This window comes from Hypanus sabinus, chromosome 1 (assembly GCF_030144855.1).
Source record: "Hypanus sabinus isolate sHypSab1 chromosome 1, sHypSab1.hap1, whole genome shotgun sequence".
NCBI classification, from domain to species: Eukaryota; Metazoa; Chordata; class Chondrichthyes; order Myliobatiformes; family Dasyatidae; genus Hypanus; species Hypanus sabinus.
In genome coordinates this window covers 34,525,865-34,552,866 of record NC_082706.1, presented here as the reverse complement: position 1 = coordinate 34,552,866, position 27,002 = coordinate 34,525,865, and the positions used below count along the sequence as shown (strand labels likewise).

At 44.7% G+C, this 27,002-nt stretch overlaps 1 protein-coding gene and 1 long non-coding RNA gene across 5 annotated transcripts in view; one reads left to right on the top strand and one right to left on the bottom strand.

Moving 5' to 3' along the window:
- The window catches only part of LOC132392599 (uncharacterized), a 47,092-nt gene extending 30,323 nt beyond the window's left edge, over positions 1-16,769 (top strand). For all 4 annotated transcript variants that reach the window (XR_009511592.1, XR_009511593.1, XR_009511590.1 and 1 more), the window contains one exon: positions 14,971-16,769. This is a non-coding gene — a long non-coding RNA (uncharacterized LOC132392599). The remainder of the gene's footprint in view (positions 1-14,970) is intronic.
- Positions 1-17,572, bottom strand: part of LOC132392590 (lysoplasmalogenase-like protein TMEM86A) — a 35,882-nt gene extending 18,310 nt beyond the window's left edge. Inside the window, exon 1 of the mRNA XM_059966680.1 lies at positions 16,870-17,572. Within this exon, the coding sequence (XP_059822663.1) occupies positions 16,870-16,872 (3 nt within the window). The 5' untranslated portion in view covers positions 16,873-17,572. The remainder of the gene's footprint in view (positions 1-16,869) is intronic.
- Between the last annotated feature and the right edge of the window lie 9,430 nt (positions 17,573-27,002).

The following is a 27,002-nucleotide window of genomic DNA, read 5'->3' as shown; positions in this document are numbered from 1 at the left end:
TAATAGATACACGTTGCCATTTATTTCAAGGGGAATAGAATATAAAATCAAGGAGATTATGCTGAGGCTTTATAAGACACTATCAGGCTGCACATGGAGTGTTTTGGGCCCCTTATCTCTGAAAGGATGTGCTGTCATTGGAGAGGGTCCAGAGGAGTTTCATGAGGATGATTCTGGGAATGAAGGGACCAACATACTCTTGGCAGATTTGGGCCTGTACTCACTGGAATTTAGAAGAATCTCATTGAACCCTACTGAATGTTGAAAGGACTAGATAAGGTGAACGTGGAGAGGATGGGGAGAACTAAAGGGCACAGCCTCAAAATTGAGGGATGACCTTTTAGAACAGAGGTAAGGAGGATTTTTTTTAGCCAGAGAGCAGTGAATTTATGGAATACTCTGCCACAGACTGCTCTGGAGGCTAAGACCGGGGGTATATTTAAAGCAAAAATTGATAGTTTCCTGATTGATCAGGGCATCAAAGTTTATGGACAGGTGTATGGGGTCGAATGGGATCTGGAATTAACCATGACAGAATGGCAGAGCAAACTTGATGGGCTGATTGGCCTAATCCTGCTCTAATGTATTATGGTCTTATGGTGATCAGTGTATCCAGGCTGGGGGAGAGGGCTAGTCTTGTACACCCCATGGATGTTGGTATATGCTAAGTGCAATGTGTTTTCTCCTCTGCTACCAAAGTCAGCACATTGATAGAATTTACAGTAAGTGGAACTGTTTTTAGGTTTGTGTGGTTGAAATCCTCAGCAACAACGGAAAAAAGCTGTCAGGCTGTGAAGGTTGAAGGTCGATGATGGCAGCAGGCAGTTGAGCTCCCTTTGGGTTCACAAAGCTGCAGATGGCCGTAGGCTCAGCCAGCTCCATCATCAATACTAGCCCCCACCATTGAGGACATCTTCAAAAGGCGATATCCGTCAATAAGGACTATCACCACCCAGGACATTCCCTCTTCTGATTACTACCATCAGGGAGGAGGTACAGGAGCCTGAAGAAGCACACTCAATGCTTCAGGAACAATTTCCTCCCCTCTGACATCAGATTTATGAATGGTCCATGAACACTACCTCATTATTTTACTCTCTTTTTGCATAATTAATTTTTAATATATTTCTTAATGTAACAGAGTAATTTTCTATATACTGCACTATATAGCTGCTATAAAACAAATTTCATAATGTATTTCGGTGATCATAAACCTGATTCTGGTTCTGATTTCAATTCATTGGGAAAGTGCGGGAGCTCAAAGGTCGAGAAGTTAAAGTGTGAGTGAATTGGGGAACTAAAGTGACAAGAAGCCCCAGGTTACCCTTGACAATGGGGGGGTCATCTGCAGGTATCGGGCCTACTCAATGTAATTTGTACAGAAGATCACATAGTGACCAGCAGATGCAGGTCCACTCATTTGAAAGAGGATTCCTGGGTGGAGAGAAGGGAAGAGTTGAAAGGATGGTGTGGAATCTCCTGTAATTTCGGGGAAACTGCATAATTAGGTGAGATAGAAGAAGGAATGATCACCAAGCAAAGCACTGGAGGAACTCAGCGAATCCTTTGGAGGGAAATGGGATGTCAACATTATGGGTCGAGACCCTTCATCTGGAAAAATAGACAATAAGATCAAAATACAGAGGAGCAGAATGAGGCTATTCAGCCCATCCAGTCTGCTCCACCATTCCCTAATGGCTAATTTATTATCCCTCTCAACCCCATTCTCCTGACTTTTTCCCATAACCTTAGATGCCCTGGCTAATCAAGAACATATCAACCTCCACTTTAAATATACTCAATGACTTAGCCATCTGTAGCTATGAATTCCACAGATTCACCACCCTCTGCCTAAAGAAATTCCTCCTCATCTGTAATAAAGTGATATCCTTGACAGAGACTGTGTCTTCTGGTCACAGACTCTCCTACAATAGGAAGCATCTTCTCTATGTCCATGAGGTGCTTATGGAGTTTAAAAATGCAGGAGAACACTAAGAAGGAAATCAGGAAGGCTAAAAGAAGGCATGAGGTTGCCCTAGCAAACAAGGTGAGGAAGAATCCTAAGGGATTCTACAGATGTGTTAAGAGTAAGATTATTGCAGGGAACAAAATTGGTCCTCTGGGAGATCAGAATTGTAATTTATGGTGGAGCCAAAAGGGGTTGGGGAGATTTTAAATGGATTTTTTTTGCATCTGTATTCATTCAGGAGATGAACATGGAATCTATAGAAGTGAGGCAAAGTAGTAGTGAGGTCATGGGCCCTGTATAGATTACAGAGGAGGAATTTTCAGTCTTGAAGCAAATTAGGGTGGATAAACCCCAACGCTTGTCAAAATGTCCCTTGGACCCTGTGGGAGGCAAGTGCTGAATTTGCAGGGACCCTAGCAGAGATTTCATAGAGTTCTTCAAGGAAGTTACCATGAAGGTTGATGAAGGCAAGGTAGTGGATGTTGTCTACGTGGACTTCAGCAAGGCATTTGACAAGGTCCTTGTGGGAAGTTAGTCAAGAAGGTTTAATCACTTGGCATTCAAGGTAAGGTCGCAATCTGGATTAGACATTGCCTTGTGGGAGGAGGCAGAGAGTGGTGGTAGATGGTTGTCTCTCTGATTGGAGGCCTGTGACTAGAGGAGTGTTGCGGGGATCACTGCTGGGTCCATTTAAGTTTGTCATCTATATCAATGATCTGAATGGTAATGTGGTAAGAAGTTTGAGAATTCAATGCTCATGCCATCAGATTGGAGACTGCCCATGCGGAATATAAGGTGCTGCTCCTGTAATTTGCACTTAGTCTCGACTTGACAGTGGAGGAGTTTGGGAACAGACATGTGAGAGTGGGAATGGGAAGTTGAATTAAAATGCCTGGAAACTGGGAACTCCTGGTGGAGCACAGCATATGGAGCTTGGCAAAATGGTTCCATTTGCAGAGCCATTTGGAATGCTGAAAAGAGAGGTGAAGGTATGTCTGGCGGAGGGATCTCCTCAAGGGTGGCGAAAAGGGCAGAGGATAACCTATCAAATGTAGAGACTCGGGGAAGAGCAGAAGATGAGAACAAGAGAATCCATCCTTGATCTGGATGGGAGCAGAAATGAAAGAATCAGAGAAGACACTGTTGGAGACAATGATGATGGAATGGATCTGCACATGCAAACTACCAAAGGAACTCAAAGGATCAGGCAACATCTATAAAGGAGAATAAACAGTCTCCATTTTGGGCTGAGACCTTTCATTGTGACTCTAATAGAAAGGAAGCAGGAAGATACAGCAGAGTGCTGGTGTGGAAAGTCTTATCATCAGAACGAATATAATGGAGACCGAGAAACTGGGAGAACTGTGGGATAATGAGACACTGATAATGGATGGAAATTGCTGATGGAAGTCAGGAAAGAGAAGAGGTGGGTATGGATCATGTGACAGTGAGTGCAGGGTGGACACAGGTAGCAAAGGTCATGAAAAGTTCAAATTTCAAATTATGTGCCAGTGCAGAAATCAGCAACAGTAAATTGGAATGGGTAAGGGTATTGACATAGAGCTGAAACAAGGACACTTTCCTTGTTTTAAAAGGATGTTGCCTGGATTGGGGAGCATGCCTTATGAGAATTGGTTGAGTGAACTTGGCCTTTTCAGCTTGGAGCGAAAGTAGGTACAGAGGGGATGTCAGGGGGTAAGTCCTTGAAAGTAGGTACAGAGGGGATGTCAGGGGGTAAGTCTTTCACAGAGTGGTGAGTGCGTGGAACGCACTATCAGCAACAGTGGTTGAGGCTGATACAATAGGGCTTTTTAAGAGACTTTTAGATAGGTACATGGGAGCTTAGAAAAATAGAGGGCTATGTGGTAGGGTAACTCTAGGCAGTTTCTAGAGTAGGTTACATGGTCAGCACAACTTTGTGGGCCAAAGGGCCTGTAATGTTGCTGTAGATTTCTTTGTTCTTTCATTTATCCCACGAAAAGGCAGTCATAGTCTAGGCTCCTTTAGATACACCCTTGACTTGCAGAGTCATAGAGCAATACAGTGTTAGTACAGGCCCTTCAGCCCAACCAGACCATGCCAACCACTGTGTCCACTCAGCTCATCTCCAATCACTTCCCCTCCATGCTTCTATTTAATCTGCCTCAACCACTTCCTCTCCTCCATACCCTCGTGGGAAAATCTTGCCCCTCAAGTCCCCTTTAAATCTTTCTCTTCGCACCATAACCCTATTACCCCTAGTTTTTGACTTCCCCACCCTCGGGAGAAGACTACTACCTTCCACCTTATCTATGTCTCTTATGGTTTTAAACACCTCTCCAAGGTCAGGTCCTCAGTCTTCTATGTTCCAAGGAATAAAAAAACTAGCCTGGTCAAGCTCTCCCAATAATTCATGCCTGCTAGTCCTGGCAACATAAATCTTCTCTGCACTCTTTCCAGTTTAACCACTCTACACGGTTCTGCAAGTGTGAACTCAGCAACATCATATAAACCTGCTCCTATGCTCGGTTTGCTGATGCATGAAGGCCAGCTGGAGGAACTCAGCAGGCAGGGTATCATCTCTGGAGAGGAAAAAACAATTGGCATTTCAGGCAGTGACCCTTCATCAGGACTGGAAAGGAAGGGGGAAGAAGCCTTAGGAGGAGGGGGAAGGGGAAGGTTTACAAGCTGGAAGGAGATAGGCTGAAGCCAGCTGAGGGGGGGGGGGAGGTGTGAAGTGAGAAGCTGGGAGTGATAGGTGGAGAAGATAAAAGCTCAAGAAGAGAGTGGACCATAGGAGAAAGGGAAGGAGAACGGGCACCAGTGGGAGGTGATAGGCAGGTGAGGAAAAGAGAAGGGCCAAGAGGGAAACCAAAATGGGGAATGGGAAATGAGAGAAGGGGTGGAGTGGGCAAGAAATTGGTGTTCGTGCCATCATGTTGGAGACTACCCAGACAGAATATAAGGTGTCACTCCAACCTCATCATGGCAGAAGAGGAGGTTGTGGGCCAACATGTTGAAATGGGAATGGGGAGTAGAATTAAATCACTGAGCAATGGAACCCCTTCCCGTTACAGATGGAGTGAAAGTTCCCTACAATGTGGACCCCCAATCTCTGTTGGGTTTCACCAATGTACAGGAAGCCACACTGGAAACACAGATTTAGTAGATGACTCACCTGGAAGAACTGTTTGGGGCACTCAATGGAGGTGAGGGGAGGAAGTGAACGGGCAAGTGTAGCATTTCTGTCACTTGCAGAGATCAGTGCCGGGGGGGGGGGGGGGAGATCAGCGGGGAGGGACAAATGGAAAGGGAATCATGGAGAGAGCAATCCCTGCAGTGGGGGGGGGGGGGAGGTAAAGGTGTGTTTGGTGGTGAGACCTCATTAAAGATGGCGGAAGTTGTGGAAAATGACGTGCTGAATGCGGACGCTCAGGTGGTAGACGGTTAGGTCAAGGGGAGCTATATCCCTGTTATGGCACAAGAAGATGTGGTCAATGCAGATGTCTGGGAGATGGAGGTCAGCATTCTGTTCTCTGAGAAAGGAGGACATCTCAGATATTCTGGAAAGGGAAGTCTCATCATCAGAGCAGATACAGGTGGAGGGACTGAGAAAGGGGAATAGCATTTTTACAAGTGACTGTGTGGGAAGAGGTATTGTTAAGATAGTTGTGGGAGTTTATAAAAGATATCAGTAAACAGTCTCTCTCCAAAGATGGAGACAGAAAGGGGGAGGAGACGTCAGAAATAGACTAAGTGAATTTAAGGACAGGTTGGAAACTGGATATCCCCTTTATTATTTCCACTATCCTCCCTCTCTGTAACTGAAAGCACACTTGTGTTGTCACTTTTCCAGTTCTAATGAAAGATTATTGATCTGGAAAGTTAACTTTGTTTCTCATCCCACGGGTGCTCTCTTACATACGAAGTAGCCCCAGCAAGCTCTTCTGTACAAACTCTGTACCTCACATGGAAGCTGTTATTGCTACACAACCACAAATCCGAGAATATTAGGTGACAGGAACGCTCTCCGACCCATAAATTTATCCAGGACACCAGAAAAATTCCAATGTTATAATGTTATACAGTATCTGCCTTGTGTATCGGATGATTTGTACCCAGCCAGTGAATGCCTGAAGGAAATTGGTAAATCAACATTCCCCGTGCCAGTATCCTGGGAAGAATAATTACTTCTATTCAGCCGTATATAGACGGAGATTGTGACCTGCTAGTACTTCCTATTGCACTCCAATCAGGAAAAGATGGTAACAGCCTGCTCCATGTTGGAATCTGCTGACTTCTCATTCCCAACCATTAGCTACATATAGAAAATAAGTCACAGCTGTTGCAATTCTACCACATAAACCAGGAAATGCACAGCAGGTCAGGCAGCTTCTGTGAAAAGAGAAACAGAATGAAGACTCCGTCAGAAGTGGGGAAGAGAGTCAAAAAATCAGTGGGAGAAGGGGGACAGATAGGACAAAAGGAATTGCTATGGTAGGGTTAGAAGTTAAGACCGTAAGACCTAATGTATAGGAGGAGAAATAAGCCATCCAGTCTGCTCCGCCATTTCATCATGGCTGATCCATTTCTCCTCCCAGCCCTAATCTCCTGCCTCCCCCCATCCCTTCATGCTTTGACTAATCAAGAATCTATCAACCTCTGCCTGAAATATACATAAACTCTTGGCTTCCACAGCAGCCTGTAGCAACAAATTCCACAGATTCATCACTCTCTGGCTAAAGAAATTCCTCCTCATCTCTGTTCTAAAAGGACGCTCCTCTATTCTGAGGCGGTGTCCTCTGGTCTTAGACTCGCCCACCATAGAAAACATCCTCTCCACATCCACTCTATCAAAGCCTTTGATCATTCGATCAGTTTCAATTGGGTCACCCTTCATTCTTCTGAATACTAGTGAATACAGCCCTAGAGCCATCAAACACTCTTCGTATGACAAGCCATTTAATCCCAGAATCATTTTTGTGAACCTCCTCCGAACCCTTCCCATTTCAGCACATCATTTCTATGATAAGGGGCCCAAAACTGTTCACAATACTCCAAATGAAACCTCACCAGTGCTTTATAAAGTCTCAACATTATATCCTTGCTTTTATACTCTAGTCCTCTTGGATTGAATGCTAACATCACATTTGCCTTCCTCACCACAGACTCAACCTGCAAATTAACATTTAGGGAATCCTGCACAAGGACTCCCAAGTACTCTGCACCTCAGATTTTAGCACTTTCTCTCCATTCAGAAAATAACCTTTTCACTTCTTCTACTAAAGTACATGACTATAGACTTCCCGACATTTGCCACTTCTTTGCCTATTTTGCTAATCTAATTCCTTCTGCACTCTCTACTTCCTCAAAACTACCTGCCCCACCACCTGTCTTTGAACCGTCTGCAAACTTTGCAACAAAGCCATCAATTCCATCATTCAATCATTGACATATAATGTAAAAAGAATCAGACCCCCGAGAAACACCATTAGTCACCGGCAGCCAACCAGAAAAGGTTCCCTTTATTCCCACTCTTTGGTTTCTGCCAATCAGCCACTGCTTTATCCGTGCTAGAATCTTTCCTGTAATACCATGGGCTCATAGCTTGTTAAGCAGCCTCATGAGTGGCACCTTGTCAAAGGCCTTATGAAAATCCAAGTACACATCAACCAATTATCTTATATCTATCCTGTTTGTTATTTCTTCAAAGAATTCTAACAGATTTGTCAGGAAAGATATACCTTGAGGAAACCATGCTGACTTTGGCCTGTTTTATCACGTGCCTGCAAGTACCCCGAAACAACATCCTTAACAATCGACTCCAACATATTCCCAATCACCAAGGTCAGACTATGAAGGCCTTTAATTTCCTTTCTTCTGCCTTTCTCTCTTCTTGAAGAGTGGAGGGAATTTTCCAGTCTTCTGGAACCATTCCAGAATCCAGTGATTCTTGAAAGACAATTACTAATGCCTCCACAATCTCTTCAGCCGCCTCTTTTAGAACCTTTGCGTGTAGACCATCTGGTCCAGGTGACTTATCTACCTTCAGACCTTTCAGTTTCCCAAGAACCTGCTGTACTCACCCTTTCCCCCAGCAGTTTCCCCCTGCTGTACATTGTACACCCATGATTGTGTAGACAAGTTTCCATCAAACTCAATATATAAGTTTGCTGATGACACCACAATTGTAAGCCGTATCTTGGGTAATGATGAGTCTGAGTACAGAGAGGAAATTAAGAACCTGGTGGCATGGTGCGAAGACAATAACCTATCCCTCAATGTCAGCAAGACGAAGGAATTGGTTGTTGACTTCAGAAGGAGTAGCGGACCGCATGACCCCATCTACATCGGTGGTGCGCAGGTGGAACAGGTCAAAAGCTTTAAGTTCCTCGGGGTGAATATCACAAATGACCTGATTTGGTCTAACCAGAGTCCACTGCCAAGAAGGCCCACCAGCGCCTTTACTTCCTGAGAAAGCTGAAGAAATTTGGCCTGTCCCCTAAAACCCTCAGTAATTTTTATAGATGTACCGTGGAAAGCATTCTTCTAGGGTGTATCACAACCTGGTATGGAAGTTGTCCTGTCCAAGACCGGAAGAAGCTGCAGAAGATCGTGAACATAGCCCAGCACATCACACAAACCAATCTTCCATCCTTGGACTCACTTTACACCACACGCTGTCGGAGCAGTGCTGCCAGGATAATCAAGGACACGACCCACCCAGCCAACACACTTTTTGTCCCACTTCCCTCCGGGAGAAGGTTCAGGAGCATGAAGATTTGTAGGGCCAGATTTGAGAACAGCTTCTTTCCAACTGTGCTAAGACTGCTGAACAGATCCTAACCTGGATCTGGGCCGTACCTTCCAAATATCCGGACCTGACTTGCAATACTTACTTTCCCTTTTCTATTTTCTAATTATGATTTATAATTTAAACTTTTATTATATTTACTTCAATTTGTACTTCAGGGAGCGCGAGATGCAGAAACAAATATCACTGTGATGATTGTACGCTCTAGTATCAATTGTTTGGTGACAATAAAGTAAAGTAAAGTAACCTTCTCCCTAGCAATGGTAACTTCACATACTTCATGACCACTGACATCTGGAACTTCCACCACACTGCTATTGTCTTCCACAGTGAAGACTGATGCAAAGTTTATCTTCCATTTCCTTGTCCTCCATTACTACCTCTCCAGTATTGTTTTCCAGTGGTCTACTATCCACTCTTGCCTCTCTTTTACACTTTATGTATCTGAAGAAACATTTTGTATCCTCTTTAATACTATTGGCTAGTTTACTTTTGTATTCAATCTTTACCTTCTTAATGACGTTTTTAGTTGGTATTTAAAAGCTTTCCAATCCACTGACTTTCCACTAATTTTTGCTCTATTATATGCCCTCTCTTTGACTTCTCTTGTTAGCCACGGTTGTGTCATCTTGTCTTTAGAATACTTCTTCCTCTTTGGGATTATATATATCCTGTGCCTCCTGAATTGTTTACAGAAATTCCAGCCATTGCTGCTCTGCCATCATCCTTGCCAGTGTTCTTTTCCAATCAGTTCTGGTCAGCTCCTCTCTCATTCCTCTGTAATTCCCTTCACTCCACTGATACATCTGACTTTAGCTTCTCCTTCTCAAAATTCAGGGTAAATTTGAACATATTATGATCTCTTTCCCCTAAGGGTTCTTTAACCTAAGCTCTCTAACCAATTCCAGTTTATTGTACAACTCCCAATTCAGATTAGCCGATCCCTCAGTGGGCTCAACCACACGCTGCTATAAAAAGCCATCTTGCAGGCATTCTAGAAACTCCCGCTCTTGGAATCCTGCACCAATTTGATTTTTCCACATCTACCTGCGTATTGAAATTCCCCATGGCTATTGTAACATAGCTCTTTTGGCATGCTTTTTCTATCTCACATTGTAATTTGTAGGCCACATCCTTACTATTGTTTGGCAGCATGTATACAACTCCCATCAGGGTCTTTTTACAATTGCAGTTCCTTAGCTCTATCCACAATGATTCAACATCTTTTGACCCTATGTCATCTCTTTTTTGTAATTTATTTTTTATTGAAGTTCATCATCAAACAAACATTTCCATTAGATGTATTTTAGACATTGTACATATATATCATATAATCATATATATCACAAATCTCCACAAAGTATTTATCTGAGGTATACACTTATAGAAAAGAGTGGAAAGAAAAAACAAGCAAAAGGAAAGAACTATGTACAAGTAGGGAGTGATCTTTTTTTTTTACAACAGATTCATTGATTTGTGAGAATAAAATCAGGCCTATGAGGCATTATGTAGTTAAACCATTTTTTCCCTGTATAAATCAAATTGTTCCAGCTTATGGTTAACAGATGCTGTTATCTTCTCCATTTTGTAAATGTCCATTGTAATTTCCATCCATGTATTTAAAGTTGGGCTCTGCTGTGATAACCATTTCCTAGTAAGAGTCTTTTTACCAGCCACCAACAGTATATTCATTAAATATTTATCTCTTTTCAACCATTCTTGAGGTATCCAAATGATTTTTTGCCAACAGAGCCACATCACACCCCTCTACCTTCCTGCCTGCCCTTGCAATACAAGTGTATCATTGGATGTTAAACTCCCAGCCACAATCTTCTTTCAGCCATGATTCAGTAATGCCTACAACATCACACATGCCAATTTGGAACTGTGCTTCAAGTTCATCGACCTATTTCCGTATAGCGTGCACATTCAAATATAACACCTTCAGTCCTGTATTCAGCTTTTTCAATTTTGTCCACCTTTTACATCACAGCTCATCCTGTTGACTGCAATTTTGCCCCATCATCACCCTCTCCTTGCTAAAAGTCTCACTCCACACTGCTTCTGTTTGTTAACCAGCTACCTCATCTTCGGCACTGTCACTCTGGTTCCCACCCCCCTGCAAAATTAATTTAAACCCACCCAAACAACTCTAGCCAACCTGCCCACAAGGATATTGGACCTTCTCTGGTTCAGGTGTAAACTGTCCCTTTTACACCTTCCCCAGAAAAGATTCCAATGATCCAGAAATCTGAACCCCTGCCCCCTCCACTAATTCCTCAGCCATGCATTCACCTGCCAAATCGTCCTATTCTTACCCTCACTGGCACGTGGCACAGGCATCAATCCTGAGATTACTACCCTGAGGTCCTGTTTCTCAGCTTTCTACCCAACTCCCTAAAATCTCTCTCCAGGACCTCCTCACTTTGTCTACCTATGTCACTGGTGCCAATATGCCAAGACTTCTGGCTGCTCACCCTCCCCATTGAGAATGCCACGGACACAATCCAAGGCATCCCTGATCCTGGTATCCAGGTGTCTCTATTACGCCCACAGAACCTCGTCTCTGTTTCCCTGACTAAGGAATCTCCTATCATCCTCTTGTCCTCTCTACTCTTCTGAACCACAGCACCAGACTCAGTGTCAGAAACCCGGTGTATTGAGGGTGTATTCTGCACTTCCGTCTCCTGACAGTCACTCAGTTACCTGTCTCCTGCAACCTAGGGGTGACTACTTCCCTGTAGCTCCAGTCTCTCCTATACGAGTCGAGGGCCATCGAGCCACTGCTCCAGTTCCTGAAACACTCTCTCGGAAGCTGCACCTCAGTGCACCTGGCACAGATGTGTTTATCCGGGAGTCTGGAAGTCTCCCAGGCTTCCCACATCCCACAAAACACTGCCCCAAGAGCCTTTCTCACTTATCTACTTTCCACGAATAGATGAAGGAGTGAACAAAAGGTGGGGGAGAGAGAGGGGAGGGGAGAGAGAGAGGGGGAAAGGGGGGGGAGAGAGAGGGGAGGGGAGAGAGAGAGGGGGAAAGGGGGGAGAGAGAGAGGGGGAAAGGGGGGGGGGAGAGAGAGGGGGAGAGACTTACAGAAGAGTTTATCTCACCCAAGCCTCATGAGCCATATCCACTCTAAATCTGGCATACTCCCAACAGAATAGATGCCCGCTTGTCTTTGAATTATTTTTATTGGTCCTTTCTAATGAATCCCTCTTGCTGATTGGTCGCTCCTTAACTCAGAGAAATTGCCGTGAACTTGTGCCTATAAGATCTCATCTGCCATCTCGATGATGAAGCCCGTACTTGGGCTGGATAGCCAGTTGAATCTCAGTGCCTTTCAAACACGTGCGGCCACAATGAGCCAGGATTCTTGCTCCCGATCGGCCAGCAGCACGCATACCAGGTGAGAGCAAGACTAGGTTTGGGTTTCAGGGCCTAGGTGAGGATCACAGGTGGGTTCATTCGGCAAAGATTTACAGGCGCTGCACCTAGCAAGGACTTGGTGCCTCGAGGACAAAGAATAGGGATAAAAATCAAAATTAAAGCTCAGCTGGGAATCGTTTGAAGAGAAAACAGCTCTCCTTATCCTGGCAGTAACACAGTACGGACGGATGCTTTAAACAAATTCCTTGCGTGGAACCAGACTCTGTTTCTAACCTAGCGTTGTTTGATCATCTCCCTGCATTGGAAAGGATAGTGAAGGGACAGGGAACACCTGCTGATGCCCATCGATCGCACAGTACCGTCTTCAGCAACTTCAGACGAGCAATGCAGAATAACCGGAGTTCCTCGCAGCTGAGTTAGAGGCAGAATTGAATTCATATTGACAATATCATCCTAGCTTCAGGCAGGCTTGTACTTGTACAGCGATTGCTTTAAGTGGGTGGACACGACTGAAGCACGGGGAGTGATCCCTACTGAGTTTGCACCTCCACGAGGCTGGGCTTGTGATAACAGCTTGGATGGGCAGCAATTGTTTGATATGGATGTGAGAGAAGTCAGAGATCAGATGTAGTGGTTTAAAATCAGAAATGTGGCAAATCAGTGTTGGGAATGCATTCCACACCATCTGATGAATAATGTTATTAGCAGGACTCTGGACTCAGCAGGGTCCCTGATTTGCTGCGTCTCTGGAAGGGAATAACAGTCCTAACCCACTGAGCTCCTCCAGCATTGTGTGTGTGTGTGTCTGTGTGTTTGTGTGCGTGTGTGTAGCTTCTGCTGAATCACCTGTGCCTTTAATTTGCTGGTTCTTTTGCTCTCATCTTAACTTAACCATATAACAATTACAGCAGGGAAACAGGATATCTCGGCCCTTCTAGTCTGTGCCGAACGCTTACTCTCACCAGTCCCACCGACCTGCACTCAGCGCATAATCCTCCATTCCTTTCCTGTCCGTATACCTAGTCAATTTTTTTTTTAATGAGAATATTGAATCTGCATCTACCACTTCTACTGGAAGCTCATTCCACACAGCTACCACTCTCTGAGTAAAGAAGTTCCCCTTCGTGTTACCCCTAAACTTTTGCCCCTTAACTCTCAACTCATGTCCTCTTGTTTGAATCTCCCCACTCTCAATGGAAAAAGCCTATCCACGTCAACTCTATCTATCCCCCTCATAATTTTAAATACCTCTGTCAAGTCTCCCATCAACCTTCTACGCTCCAAAGAATAAAGACCTAACTTGTTCAACCTTTCTCTGTAACTTAGGTGCTGAAACCCAAGTAACATTCTAGTAAATCTCCTCTGTACTCTCTCTATTTTGTTGACATCTTTCCTATAATTCGGTGACCAGAACTGTACACAATACTCCAAATTTGGCCTCACCAATGCCTTATACAATTTTAACATTACATCCCAACTCCTATACTCAATGCTGTTTTATAAAGGCCAACATATCAAAAGCTTTCATCACCACCCTATCCACATGAGATTCCACCTTCAGGGAACTATGCACCATTATTCCTAGATCACTCTGTTCTACTGCATTCCTCAATGCCCTACCATTTACCATGTATGTGCTATTTTGATTAGTCGTACCAAAATGTAGTACCTCACACTTATCAGCATTAAACTCCATCTGCCATCGTTCAGCCCACTCTTCTAACTGGCCTAAATCTCTCTGCAAACTTTGAAAACCTACTTCATTATCCACAACGCCACCTACCTTAGTATCATCTGCAATCGGAAATTTTACTTACAGCCAATTTAATCGGGGGAACACACATTTTCCTCATTTTTATCAGTTTTCTATTGATTCATTCTTGAGATCTCAGAAAAATTAGCAAGCAGTTATTCCCCATCCCGGTCTTATTTACCAAATGATCCTATTCATAAAACATACGCCCTGTGGCCATTTTATTAAGTTGAGGAATAGAAGTGTAGACTGATTTCTAAACAGGGAGAAAATTCAAAACTCCGAGGTGAAAAGAGACTTGGGAGTTCTCGCACAGGATTCCCTAAAGGTTAACGTGCAGGTTGTGAGGAAGGCAAATGCAATGCTAGCATATTTAGACTAAAATCTGCTGAAGGATGTAATGCTGAGGCTTTATAAAGCACAGGTGAGGCCTCGGTGTATTGTGAACAGTTTTGGGCCCCGTATCTAAGGAAGGACGTGCTGACATTAGAGACAATTCAAAGGAAGTTCACGAAAGTGATTCTGGGAATTGTCACATGAGGTGCGTATGATGGCCCTGGGCCTGTACACACTGGAATTTAGAAGAATGAGGGGGAATCTCATTGAAACCTATCAAATGTTCAAAGGCCTAGATAGAGTGGATATGGAAAGGGTGTTTCCTACAGTGGGGGAATCCAGGACAAGAGGGCACAACCTCAGGCAGAGGGATATACACTTAGAACAGAGATGATGAGGGTTTCCTTTGACCAGAGGGTAAAGAATCTGTTACCACAGGTGGCTGTGCAGGCCAGGTCATTAAGTGTATTTAAGGCAGAGATTGAAAGGTTCTTGATTAGTCAGGCAGGAGAGGTTATGGGGGAGGAGGCAAGCAAATGGGGTTGAGAGGGAAATAGATCGGCTATGATCAAATGGAGGAGCAGACTCGATGGGCCAAATGGCCTAATTCTGCTCCTATGTCTTATGGTCTTAGGAATGAAACCCAATGAAGCAGTCTGATCTCTCTCTCATTAACAAGACATTTTTACCCAAAGAACTGCCACTGACTGAATGTTTGTTTGTTTTTTGCAGCATTCTCTGTAAACTCTAGAGACTGTTCTGCGTGAAAATCCCAGCAGGCCAGCAGTTCCTGAGATACTCCAACCACCCAGTACAGCACCAACAATCATTCCACGTTCAGAGCCACTTACATCACATCTCTTCGCCATTCTGATGTTCGGTCTGAACAACAACTGAACCTCCTGACCGTGTCTGCATGCTCCTGTGCATTGAGTTGCTGCCACATGATTGGCTGAATAGATATTACACGCGTACCTAATAAAGTGGCCACTGAGTGTATGGTTACAGTTTAGGACACTGCTTACTCATTGTGGTCAATTATACCTCAACACTTGTTTAGAATATTTACACTGTTTCAACATTGTGTTCAATTCTGAATCACAAGCATTCCATCAGTGATTAGCTTGAAAGTACACAGGGCCACAGCCCTTCAGTGTGCATTATCAGGGAAACTCTGCACCGTCACCTTTCCCCACACACCCTGTGTGCCAGCATGTCCCTCAGCTCAAACTTCTCTACCCATCTCCAGCCTTTGGTTGCAAACAGCGGCTTGCACAGGAAGACCAGCAAGCTTTGCACAGAGGGAAGTCTGTCCTTCCTCAAGCTGATCTCAGTCATTGTCTGAGCAACAATGCCAGAGGAACTCAGCAGGTCAGACAGAACCTTCTGGGGGAAATAAGCAGTCCTAGTAAAGAGTTTCAACTTGAAAGTTGAAAGTTTTCCAGATCTTGGCAAACACCACTCTCAACCCCACTGCAGCCACCTCGAGAGTAGTGTGTAGTGGGACTACGTTTCCAGCTGTATATGACTGTTCTCACCTCAAGTTCAGTAAGGTCTAGGTGCATGTTTGAAAGCTATGATTTACTTGAGGTTTATTCCCCATCCACTTCACCCTGTGCAAGGCCATTTCCAATGACGGTTAAAAGTCACTTACGTTGCTGAGGGTCTAGTCACAAACAGTTCCGGGTAGATTCCATCTCTGATAAATACTTGTGAACCAGTTGAATTTTCAGTGCAATCTGGTGATTTCACTACTGACACTAACCTTTGATTCAAGCCCCAATGGTTTAATTAATCGAAATTAAAACTCCCCAGTTGCTATAGTGGGGTTTAACACTTTGCATTATTAGTCCGAATTTCTAAATTGCTCCTCTGGTAATAAAACCACCAGCTGGTTTCCTGTGACCGGATTTCATCCTGTTGAATGAACTGGCTTGCATATATATTGAAGTTATTTTTTACATGACAAGCCTGCCTGATGTTTATTACTGTCACCCAGTCTACTGTTAGCCTTATCTTTTGACACTATTTCAAAGGAAGCATCTATAACATGTGTCGTACAACTCCCACACATCTTTAACAGAGTGTCATTAAAAAGAATGAAACCAAAAGACTAATATAGACTGGTGAAAGCAGAAAGCACCGAGTACTTAGATTCAGAATAATGTGTGGGGTCTGAATTCACATTGCCTTTCACCTTTGTGAATATGATCTCATTTTTTGCCGCTCCCTAATATCATTGTCAATTAAAAGGAGAACGCAGAAGTGAAAGTAAAAAGACCTTGTACCAATTCTGTTTCTTACAAGCCGGCTTTTAGACCTGATCTCCCGAATTTGCTGTTGCATACCAGGCGTGACAGGAAGTACTTCATCTCAGGGGCCATCTTCACTTGCAACACCGCATATATTTACCAGGCTGCTACTCCGTCAAGAGGGCTGCATACGCAGGCCCCAGTCAATTCCGTGGCCCTGCTCATTCCTGATTACAAACCTATGTGTGTTATAATCCAGAGATCCATATGTTTGAAAGATTTTCCTGCTCATTAAAAATGTCCCTTCCAGCACTTCCTTAGCTAGTGAAATTGAAAAGATGAGTAAGACAATTATTTTTTTAAGTTTGAAAGGACTTACCATGAGGGTGGCTGAATTCAACGCAGCTCCACTATTGCCTTTTGCTCGTAATTGGATAGATTTTAGAGTCAAATTTAAACAAGTTGGACTGGTCTCTCTTCCACAGAATGGAATGTGGATGCACCCAACAAGTTAACACTGATTCTCCCTCAAGTTGCCTAGTTTAAACTTGTCAAAGGCTTTCCAGTTCCAGAGGAGGTTTAACAGAAAGTGTCTGAATTGCTGCTTGTAGTGGTGCTGGTCCAGTTTTCTCTGGAAGCCTCTGACTAACTCTGAGTTGGAGGTGTGACCTCGCCTGCAGGTTCCTGAGTGGTTAAAGAGTATTGGATACAAATACAACAGCATGCATTTGCTCAGTTGATGTCATTTCATATGTTTATATAAAAAAAGATAAGAGTTCAGTCACATGATGCTGTGTTGGATAAGAAAATCTCACAAGCCCAGGAGCAGTATTCTGCCTTTGTGGTTTTATCTTCCTGGATATTTTTGGTATTGAGGCTGACGTGTTACCGGGCTGCCTCGGCAGGCCCTGAGCTGATGACATGGGTGTTTCAGGCTCTCCCACAGACTGCACATGAGGTGCCCAAGGGGTGAGCTGGGTGGGGAGTTGGTGAATCGGTGCACTCGTACAAATGGCGCCGAATTTCCTTGTCCCCCTGATGCACCATCAATAACTCACACTGAGACGAAAGGCGAGATATCGGCTTTTATTGACTGGAAGAAGGAACCAGGAGTGAGTGTCCATCATACTATGTCCTGGAGACTGAGGCCGAGCGTCAGGCCTCAGATCGCCTTTATACAGGGGCCTGTGGGAGGAGCCACAGGAGCAGTCAGCAGGGGGCGTGTCCAGACAGGCACATAGTTCACCACACCCCCCAACTCACTGACTGCACGACCCCAATGCCACTCCAAAGGTTGCTTCTGTACCTCGAGTGATCGTGGGCCAGAGACGCCCTTAGGGAATTGATGGGGATGTTGCCTTTCCTGCTAAACTTTTACTTTACTTTATTGTCACCAAACAATTGATACTAGAGCGTACAATCAGCACAGTGATATTTGTTTCTGTGCCCCGCGCTCCCTGAAGTACAAATGAAAGTAAATATAATAAAAATTTAAATTATAAATCATAATTAGAAAACAGAAAAGGGAAAGTAAGATAGTGCAAGTCAGGTCCGGATATTTGGAAGGTACGGCCCAGATCTGGGTCAGGATCTGTTCAGCAGTCTTATCACAGTTGGAAAGAAGCTGTTCTCAAATCTGGCTGTAGGAGTCTTCAAGCTCCTGAACCTTCTCCCGGAGGGAAGAGGGACAAAAGGTGTGTTGGCTGGGTGGGTCGTGTCTTTGATTATCCTGGCAGCACTACTCCGACAGTGTGTGGTGTAAAGTGAGTCCAAGGATGGAAGATTGGTTTGTGTGATGTGCTGGGTTATGTTCACAATCTTCTGCAGCTTCTTCCAGTCTTGGACAGGACAACTTCCATACCAGGTTGTGATGCACCCGAGAAGAATGCTTTCTACAGTGCATCTATAAACAAAATGTTGAACAGTTTCCCTCTGTCCGCTGGAGCAGCCAGGATCTCCTGGTGGTGACCCACCACAGTGACATGTCTGTCCAAGGTCTCCCCTACTGCCCCAACAGGTTGGAGGAGCAACACCTCATATTCTGTCTTGGTAGCCTCCAGCATGACAGCAACAACATTGAGTTCTCTAACTCCCAATAACCACTCCCCTCTATTTTTTTATTACTCTTATGCCTACTTCTGTCTTCATTCCATTCCAGTGGCCCTCTCACCCCTTGTCTTCCCCTCCCCTACCTTCCTAACCTCCCCACCATCACCCTCTGGTTCCCTACCCCCTTCTCTTTATTCCCTGTGCACTGTACTCCACCCTTGTAGATCTAACTAAAGCGTTTGATACTGTAAGCATTCCAGACAATTTTGTCAAAATTGGGATGCCCACGCAAATTTGTCTACCTCATCTGCCTTTGTCATGACAGTAATACTGGGCGAGCTCTCTCCAGTAGCAACACCTCAGAACCATTCAATATTTGAAATGGAGAGAAGCAAGGGTACATTCTGATCCCTGTGCTGTCCAACCTGTTCTTCACATATGTACTGAACCTCGAATGAGGTGTCTATCTGAAGTACAGGCTTGATGGATCACTCTTCAGTCTAAGTGCCAGAACAAAGATAGTCAAGAAACTCATTGCTGAACAAGAAACTCATCCTTGAAACCCTCTACGCCGACAACTGTGCTCTGCTGGCTCACACTGAGTCTGACCTTCAGCTAATTGTCAACAAATTTGCTGAAGCCTCGCGTCTCTTTGGTCTTACCGTCAGTCTAAGCAAGACCAAAGCCCTATCTCAACCTGGATCAGCTGCTACCACCGCCTCTATCACTATCGCGGGAACAGGACTGAGAACAGAGGAAGTATCACAGCAGTGTCATTTGTAATGATAGCTGACCAGACAGAGAAATCAGCTCCGGGATATGCAAGACCAGCCAGTCCTTGGTTGACTGAGACTCCTTGTGTTGAATCAGCACAACTTCCGCCTGTCCACAAAACTAAAAGTGGATGAAACTGCAGTCCTCAGCTGTCTCCCAATGGAGGGATCCAATATGCCTAGTCTGAGGTCGATCCTTGGCATCCACTGGCAGGATCGAGTCACAGACCTCAAGACCCTCGACAGGGCAGGGACCCCGGAATAATGAAGCCATGATTGTAAAAGCACAGCTTCAGTGGACAGGACATGTCATACACGTGAAGGATTCCCGAAGCCCCAAGCAGCTACTATATGGTGAGCTTTTGCTGGGCAAGAGGAATGGTGGCAGGTCTTGTGGGAGGTTCAGAGACTGCGTGAAAGCTAGCACAAAACTGGAGTGGCTGGCGAGAACCGCTCACAACAACCTGGAGGAGAGACGCCGAGCGGTGCTAATCGCTACCTGACGAAGAAGGAAAGTAATAGCGGCAGCTCCACTTCCAGATGCAGCAGTGTTTTCATGCCCTTATTGTGGACGTCCAGGTCACACAACACTTGGACTCAGCAGCCACCTCCGTACACACAACAGAACTGCACAAATCTAACCATCACCGTTGGAAACGACGGACAGCCAGTTGCTGTCTCCTCCTATCAGACTCCTTTTTTCTCAGCCCTTAACCTCTTCCACCTATCACCTTCCAACTTCTCACATAACTCCCTTTCAGGATCAGGTTCATTACCATGGACATGTGCCGTGAAATGTGTTTGGTGACAGCAGTACAGAGCAGTGCAAGACACTATAAGTTATGACGAGACTAAAGAAGTACACGATGCATAGGATGAACAGTGAGGTCAGGGTCATGGGTTCATTACCCATTCAGAATCCTGAACGGCTGAGAGGAAGAAGCTATTCCTAAAATATTGAGTGTGGCTCCTCGGGCTGCTCTGCTTCCTCCCTGATGGTATTAATGAGAAGAGCACATGTCCTGGAAGGTGAGGGTCCTCGATAATGAATTTCTCCTTCTTGAGGGACTGCCTTATGAAGACATCCTTAATGGCAGAATGAACATCCCTCTTCCCCACCCTCTCTCACCTATCACCTGCTAACTTGAGCTCCTGTCATTCCGCTCCCCATCTGTTATCCTGGCTTCTGTAACCTTCCTCTCCACTCCTAATGCAGGGTCACAGCTCAAAACATTCAATTCCCTCCATAAGGCTGCTTGACCTGCTGAGTTTGTGTGTGTGTGTGTGTGTGTGTGTGTGTATGTGTTTTGCTCAAAATCCAATACCTTTTCTGTTTATAGGTGGCTCATTATGAGCGCTTGTTTAAGAAGGGCTTTAGGGACAATGCTGGGAACCTCGTGTCAGTTGTCTGAAAGTCAGTGGTGGGCAAATCACTGCAAGGGAATCTGGGAGATAGGCCCCCTATACATCATATATATTAACGACTTGGATGATAATATCACTACTATAATTAATTAGTTTATGAATGACACTAAAATTGGAGGTGTGGTCAACAGTAAAAATAGTTGACTGAAGTTACAACAGGTTCTAGGTCAAAGGAGACAGGTAACTGAGACAAGTACAAAATAGTGCCTTTTGGGAAGTTGAACTAGGGCAGGACATACACAGTAAGTGATTGAGCTCTGGGACATGGTGTGGAATGGAGAGGTGTAAGGCTACAAGTACAGTACTGTGTAAAAATCTTAGGCACATATATATAGCTAAGGTGCCCAAGACTCTTGCACAGTACTGTAGTAATTTTATGTATTGCAATGTGCTGCTGCCACAAACAAATTCATGACATATGTGAGTGATGATAAACCTGATTCTGATATGGGTCTCTATTGTGGACTGAGAGTGGGAAGAAGGCAGGGAGAGGAGAATCATGGTTGGGAAAAGGGAAAGGAAGAGGGGAGGGATTGGTTAGCAACAGAGGGACATTCTGTAATGATCAGTAAGCCAATTGTTTGGAATCAAATGACCTTGCCTGGTGTCTCAGGGCTGGGTGTGTCTGCACCCATGCCACTCCCCTCCGCTCCCCCACCCTGGCAGTCCTCTGCCACCTGTCCCACACGTCTCCCACGGCACTCCACTCTCGCCATTCCCAACTCTCTTGGCTCCCATCGGAGTTTCAAATGCGATCTCCGCTCCACGTTGACAAATATAGTCCTGGGCACCCTGGCTGTGCATAAGACCTGCACGATACTCCGCGTAGCTCCCTGGAAGTGGCACCACGGGTGGACAGGGTGGTGAAGAAGGTTGACCGATCCCTTGCTATCATCAGATGTAAAAGTGAGTACAAAAGTTGCTGCAGGTGTAGAAGACGTTAGTGGGAAAACATCTGGAATATTATGTGTGGTTCCAGACGACATACCTTAGGAAGGAGGTGATTAAACTAGGGAATGCACAGAAAAGATCCACAGGGATTTTGCTGAGACTCGAGCCATGATGGAAGAGTCAGAACCACCGACTCCGCCACAGAGTCTCGGCGCCCTCGCAGGCGGGCAGCTGCAACGGGTGAGTAATCACGCTCACGAGAATGCACATTCCAGCCAAATAGGGCTTCTTTGCGGTTGTATTTAACTCTCTTCCTTGCATTTCAGTGACAAGACGCAGTGACGTCAAAGCTCCCTGCCTACCCCAGTCCTCATTCCGGGAAAGAAGACTACAATTTAGATCGTCCTGCTGAAGGGTCTCGGACCGACTGTTTACTCTTTTCCATAGCTGCTGCCTGGCCTGCTGAGCTCCTCCAGCATTTTGTGTGTGGCCATACATGGCCTCCTCTACTGCCATGATGAGGCCAAACTCAGATTGGAGGAGCAACACCTCATATACCGTCTGGGTAGTCTCCAGCCCCTTGGTATAAACATAGAATTCTCCAACTTTGGTAATTCCCTCCCTCTCCCTTCCCCCATCCCACTTTCAGTCTGTCTCCTCTTCCAGCTGCCTATCTCATGACTCTGCCTTCTTCTACTACCCATAGTGCTTTCTGCTTAGATTCCTTCTTCACCTCTCCAGCCTATCCCCTCCCTGCTTCCCCTCTCCCACCCCTTGATCTTTCCTCTGATTGGTTTTCCACCCTCCCCCCATCTTTATGGGGCCCCTGCCCCCTCCTCCTTCAGTCCTGACGAAGGGTCTCAGCCCGAAACGTTGACTGCTCATTTCAACGGATGCTGCCCGACCTGCTGAGTTCATCCAGCTTTTTTGTACGTCTTGATTTGACCACAGCATCTGCAGTATATTTTGTGTGTGTTGCTTGGATTTCCAGCATCTGCAGATTTTCTCTTGTTCACAATTTAGAATAATGCTGTAAAGGAGCAGTATTAATTTAGTATTGAGTTGCTGCCTCCGGTGCTAGATTTTTAGTTTGAGAGTTTTAGTTAGGGGTCTCGTTGGCCTAGCGTTTATATTTTCCTTTAGTTCTATACAGTTCTTATTGAAATTCAGTGAGAAGTTCATTCCACTTCAGTGTCTCTCCCTCTGCACTTGGGTCATCACCGAACATGATGCCATATTTGTCAAGTGCAGGCAACAGGAACCAGCTCACGTAGCCACCTTGGTCGGCTAAAAAAAAACTTCATTGGATCTTGAGAATGTGATATCGTGAAAAAAGGGCTTGATTCTTTTTAATTGAGGGGATAGAGCTGCCACCTTAATCCAGCTACACCAGCACCCTGGAGCTATTGCTGCCAATGGATATCTTGCTACTCTCTTTTTATTTCCTGCCCTCTTGAAGGTGCAGAATTACAGGAGGTCCACTCTCGTAAATGCCCCTGGATACCTTGCCATTCTTGAAATATGCAGAGCACTGAGTCTTAGTCATAGTTGGATGTCCAAGACTTTTGCACAGTCCTGGATCTAGAATCACCAGGCTTGGGACACACCACCCAGCTATACAGCACAACAAAAATCAGGCCCTTCAGCCCATTTAGGAACACTGACCATCTTGACTGCAATAGATGAAATGCCCAGTGGTTTAGGCAGAATCTGTGGAGGGGAGTGTGCAGTCGACATTTCCGGTCGAGACCCTGTGGTGAACTATGTATACCCGTCTGGACACGCCCCTCTGCTGACTGTTTCTGTGGCTCCTCCCACAGACCCCTGTATAAAGGCGATTGGGGCACTGCTCCTCCCTCAGTCTCCGAGATGTTGTGCTCCCTTTTTGCTGCTAATAAAAGCCTATTGTTCACCTCCCGTCTCCGAGAGTTATTGATGGTGCATCAGACCCTTCACTCGGTTTGACTGGGTGTTCTTCCACATCAACACTCAATCATTTTTCAAAAGGACACAGGCCCAACCTGAGCCCAGAAACCAGGCTAATAAATCACATGTACTGTTCCCCTCCGCTCAACCCATTTGTCACTCATTTATGGTTTTTACTTCTCCACTCTTTCATCTTTAATGCTCATTGATAAGGAAACTGCCATTGCAATGGCCATAGGATTGACTGTGATGGCACAAAACTACTATGCTGAGCCAATGGCTCTTGGGACATCCTGGTGAAGTAAATCAATCAGGCTCTTAATAGGGCCGATGGAAAACCAGGAGGAGGAGGAGAACAAGGAGGAGCCCATCGTTACCGCCTGACTTCCCTATATTTCCACGGTTTCTGGAAGGATCGCCAGGATCCTGAAGAAGTACCGGATTGACACCGTCCAAAAATCCGTAAGGAAGCTCAAGTCACAGCTTATGCGGCTCAAAGATGACCCGGGACAGGAAAGCTGGCGTTTACAGGATTCCCCGTAAATGCAGAGCAACATATATCGGCCGGACCGGGCATACCGTGGAAACCCGCGTTAAGGAGCACAGGAGGCGTGTCTGTTTGGGTCACCTGGAGAAATTGGCACTAGCAGAACACTGCATTCGCAATGGCCATAGAGTTGACTTTGGCAGCACAAAACTACTAAACCACACCAATGGCTTTTGGCACCAGCTGGAGGGAGTCATTGAAATAAAATAGAGGAAAAGAATTTTAACAAAGATGAAGGTCTCGCTCTAAGTAAGAACTGGAATTCAATTGTAAACAAGTTGCAGCAATCTTGGATGAGGACTAACCAATCAGGAAGGATGCACAACGAGAGTATAAATACCACTAGACTAGACATGCCCATGCATCACCCCTGATGAAGATAGCAAAGTTGGTCATCGAAACGTTGGTTAAAATTGATACCCTAACCTGGCTGGAAGCCCAAGAAGAGTTTATTCATCATATATGCCAGGAAAGCACTAGATCTTTTTTCCTTATCTTAATTTTTTGACCATGTATCAGAATATGAGATTTTTACCTCACCCAGTTATTTCTCAGAGGAATTTTCCTGGTGGTAGTCTGAAGATGGAAGTATTCAGTATTTATTGCTATATAAGTTCTTCCTGATGTACCTTTAAAACAATCAAATTCTCCTCCTGGTGACTCTTGCTATCTTTATTTAATATAAATCTACTCAGCGCAAAGCACAGCTAATAGAGGTAGCAACATAATGATACCTACAATAATTTCTACTTCAGAAACTTGGAGTGTTCTGCACTGTTAAGGTCCTTCATATAAGCAAGCATTTACTGAAACAGGAAGCTGTCAAAAGAAAGGTTCACTAGACTAATTTCTGGTTGTTGTTGAGTGCTGTCAAGTCATGGCAAGCCTATGTCCATACGGTTTCGTGGCAAGATACAGAAATAGATTGCCTGGGCTTTCTTCTGCTGCCCAGGTTGGGGCCCAGCCGGATTCGAACTCAGAACCATCCACCTCAAGTGCAGTGCTGATGCCACTACACCACCAGCCAGCCAGACTTCTGGTTGTTCCACCACAAATGGATAAAGATATTAGAACGATATTGTTCGGAGTTCAAGCGAATGAAAGGGATCAAAACATTTAAGAGTTTGAGAAGACAAGACAGGGCATCTCTGGACTGCGCTATCCCAGAATGTTGTGGGCATGGAATCGTTGGGGTACTTAAAGAAGTAGAAAAGCTATTTGTAAGATTGGGGAGCTGAAGGTGGTGGGGAATTGGACAAAGAGACGAGGCCTGGGTCAGGGCAGTCATGATCGCAGTGGGGGAGGCTTGAAGGACCGAGTTGTCCACTCCTTCCTCTATTTTCTTCCATTCTCATGTACTTATGCTCAAACTTGAATTTGTTAGCTTCAAGTAACTATTAGCTTCAGCATCTTATCAGCCTGTCTTAACAGGGCTCCTTGGATATGTACGTCAAGTTCCTCTGTTCGTCAACACTCCCAGTGGGTCTATCATTCACTGTGCACACTCCACTCTCATTGACTACCACCAAGTGCATCACTTCACAGTTACCTGACCCATCTTACAAAATAATCCACAGCATCATGCAGCCTAGAACTATCTTCCTCAATACTAACTTCCAGATCGTTTGCAAACTTGTTATTCATACCTTTATATATACAGCATATAGTAGAGACCCTGTGGTACACAAATAACCACAAAAACTATCTTCCACCATCACCCTTTGCTTTCCATTACCTTTATTATTTTGGATCCATTTTACCAACTTTTCCAGGTCGGTTCCACCAGTTTCCCATGTGGAATCTTGTCAAAAGCCTTACTGAAGCTGTAGTATGTAACTACGTCAAATGTATTACCTTATTCAATACATTTTTTTGGTATGAAACCCATGCAACATGAATTTCAAAACAAGTGGCATGATTTAATGAACAGCAATTCTTGACAGATTTGCTGCAGTTCCTAGCCCTGACGTGCAAATCCTCCAGTCTCTCATCCTCGCCCGACCCTCACCAAGGTACAACACTCATGCCTATATTCCATTCCTCCAGTTCTTTTCTATCCCTGCAAGAGTCTCTGAGATCTCCATTACCCCATTTACAATCTACTGTTTTCCTCCCACCATCAGAGTTGCTTGCATATCCACCTCCCCTTTCTCCTGTTCCACATGGTCCCTAATGGCTCTGTATAATGGATTCTCTGTTTGTGTATCTACCACACGACTTCCACCTACAACCAGTTTTTCAACTACATATATTTTCCATCTTATTCTGCTTCAAGTCTCTGATGTGTATTTAAAACTAAGTATGCATTATTTTTGGTAAAATGCTGTTGATAAACGAGAGAGCTATAAACGGATTTGTAATGACTCCATCTTATTCTCTGAGCTACATGTAAGATTTCTCTGAGATTACTTTTCACTGATCCCTGTCACAAGCTATATAAATTAGAATTTTCTGGCATTCTCTCATTGTTTCTGTCTAGCACCATCAAATCTGCAGAATATCAGTATATAGTTGCTGGACTCCCACTGTTACCTTTCAGTAATTTACATTTTAAAGTGATTCAAACAAACCGATAAAGGACCTAAGCACCGATATATCATAGCTGTAAGTTTCTAACATGGAGAAAGTTTCCACTTTTGTCACCCTCCCTTCAAGGTAAGTACCCTAACTTTTCTTGGATGGGATCCACCCAATCTCCTTGTAGTCATGTTTAAGATAACAAGCTCTTCTTTTTAATGTATTGACTTTTGAATTGACTCACAAGATCCATAATCTTGTTTGTAGTCTCATTACACCACTGGAGTGTTGTGTGCATGCCCTTAACTCCTGGTGGAGTCGTCAGCGCCGTCATGACAAGCTTTTCGCACTGATCTTTTTGGTGATTGCTCATCGTACAGTGTG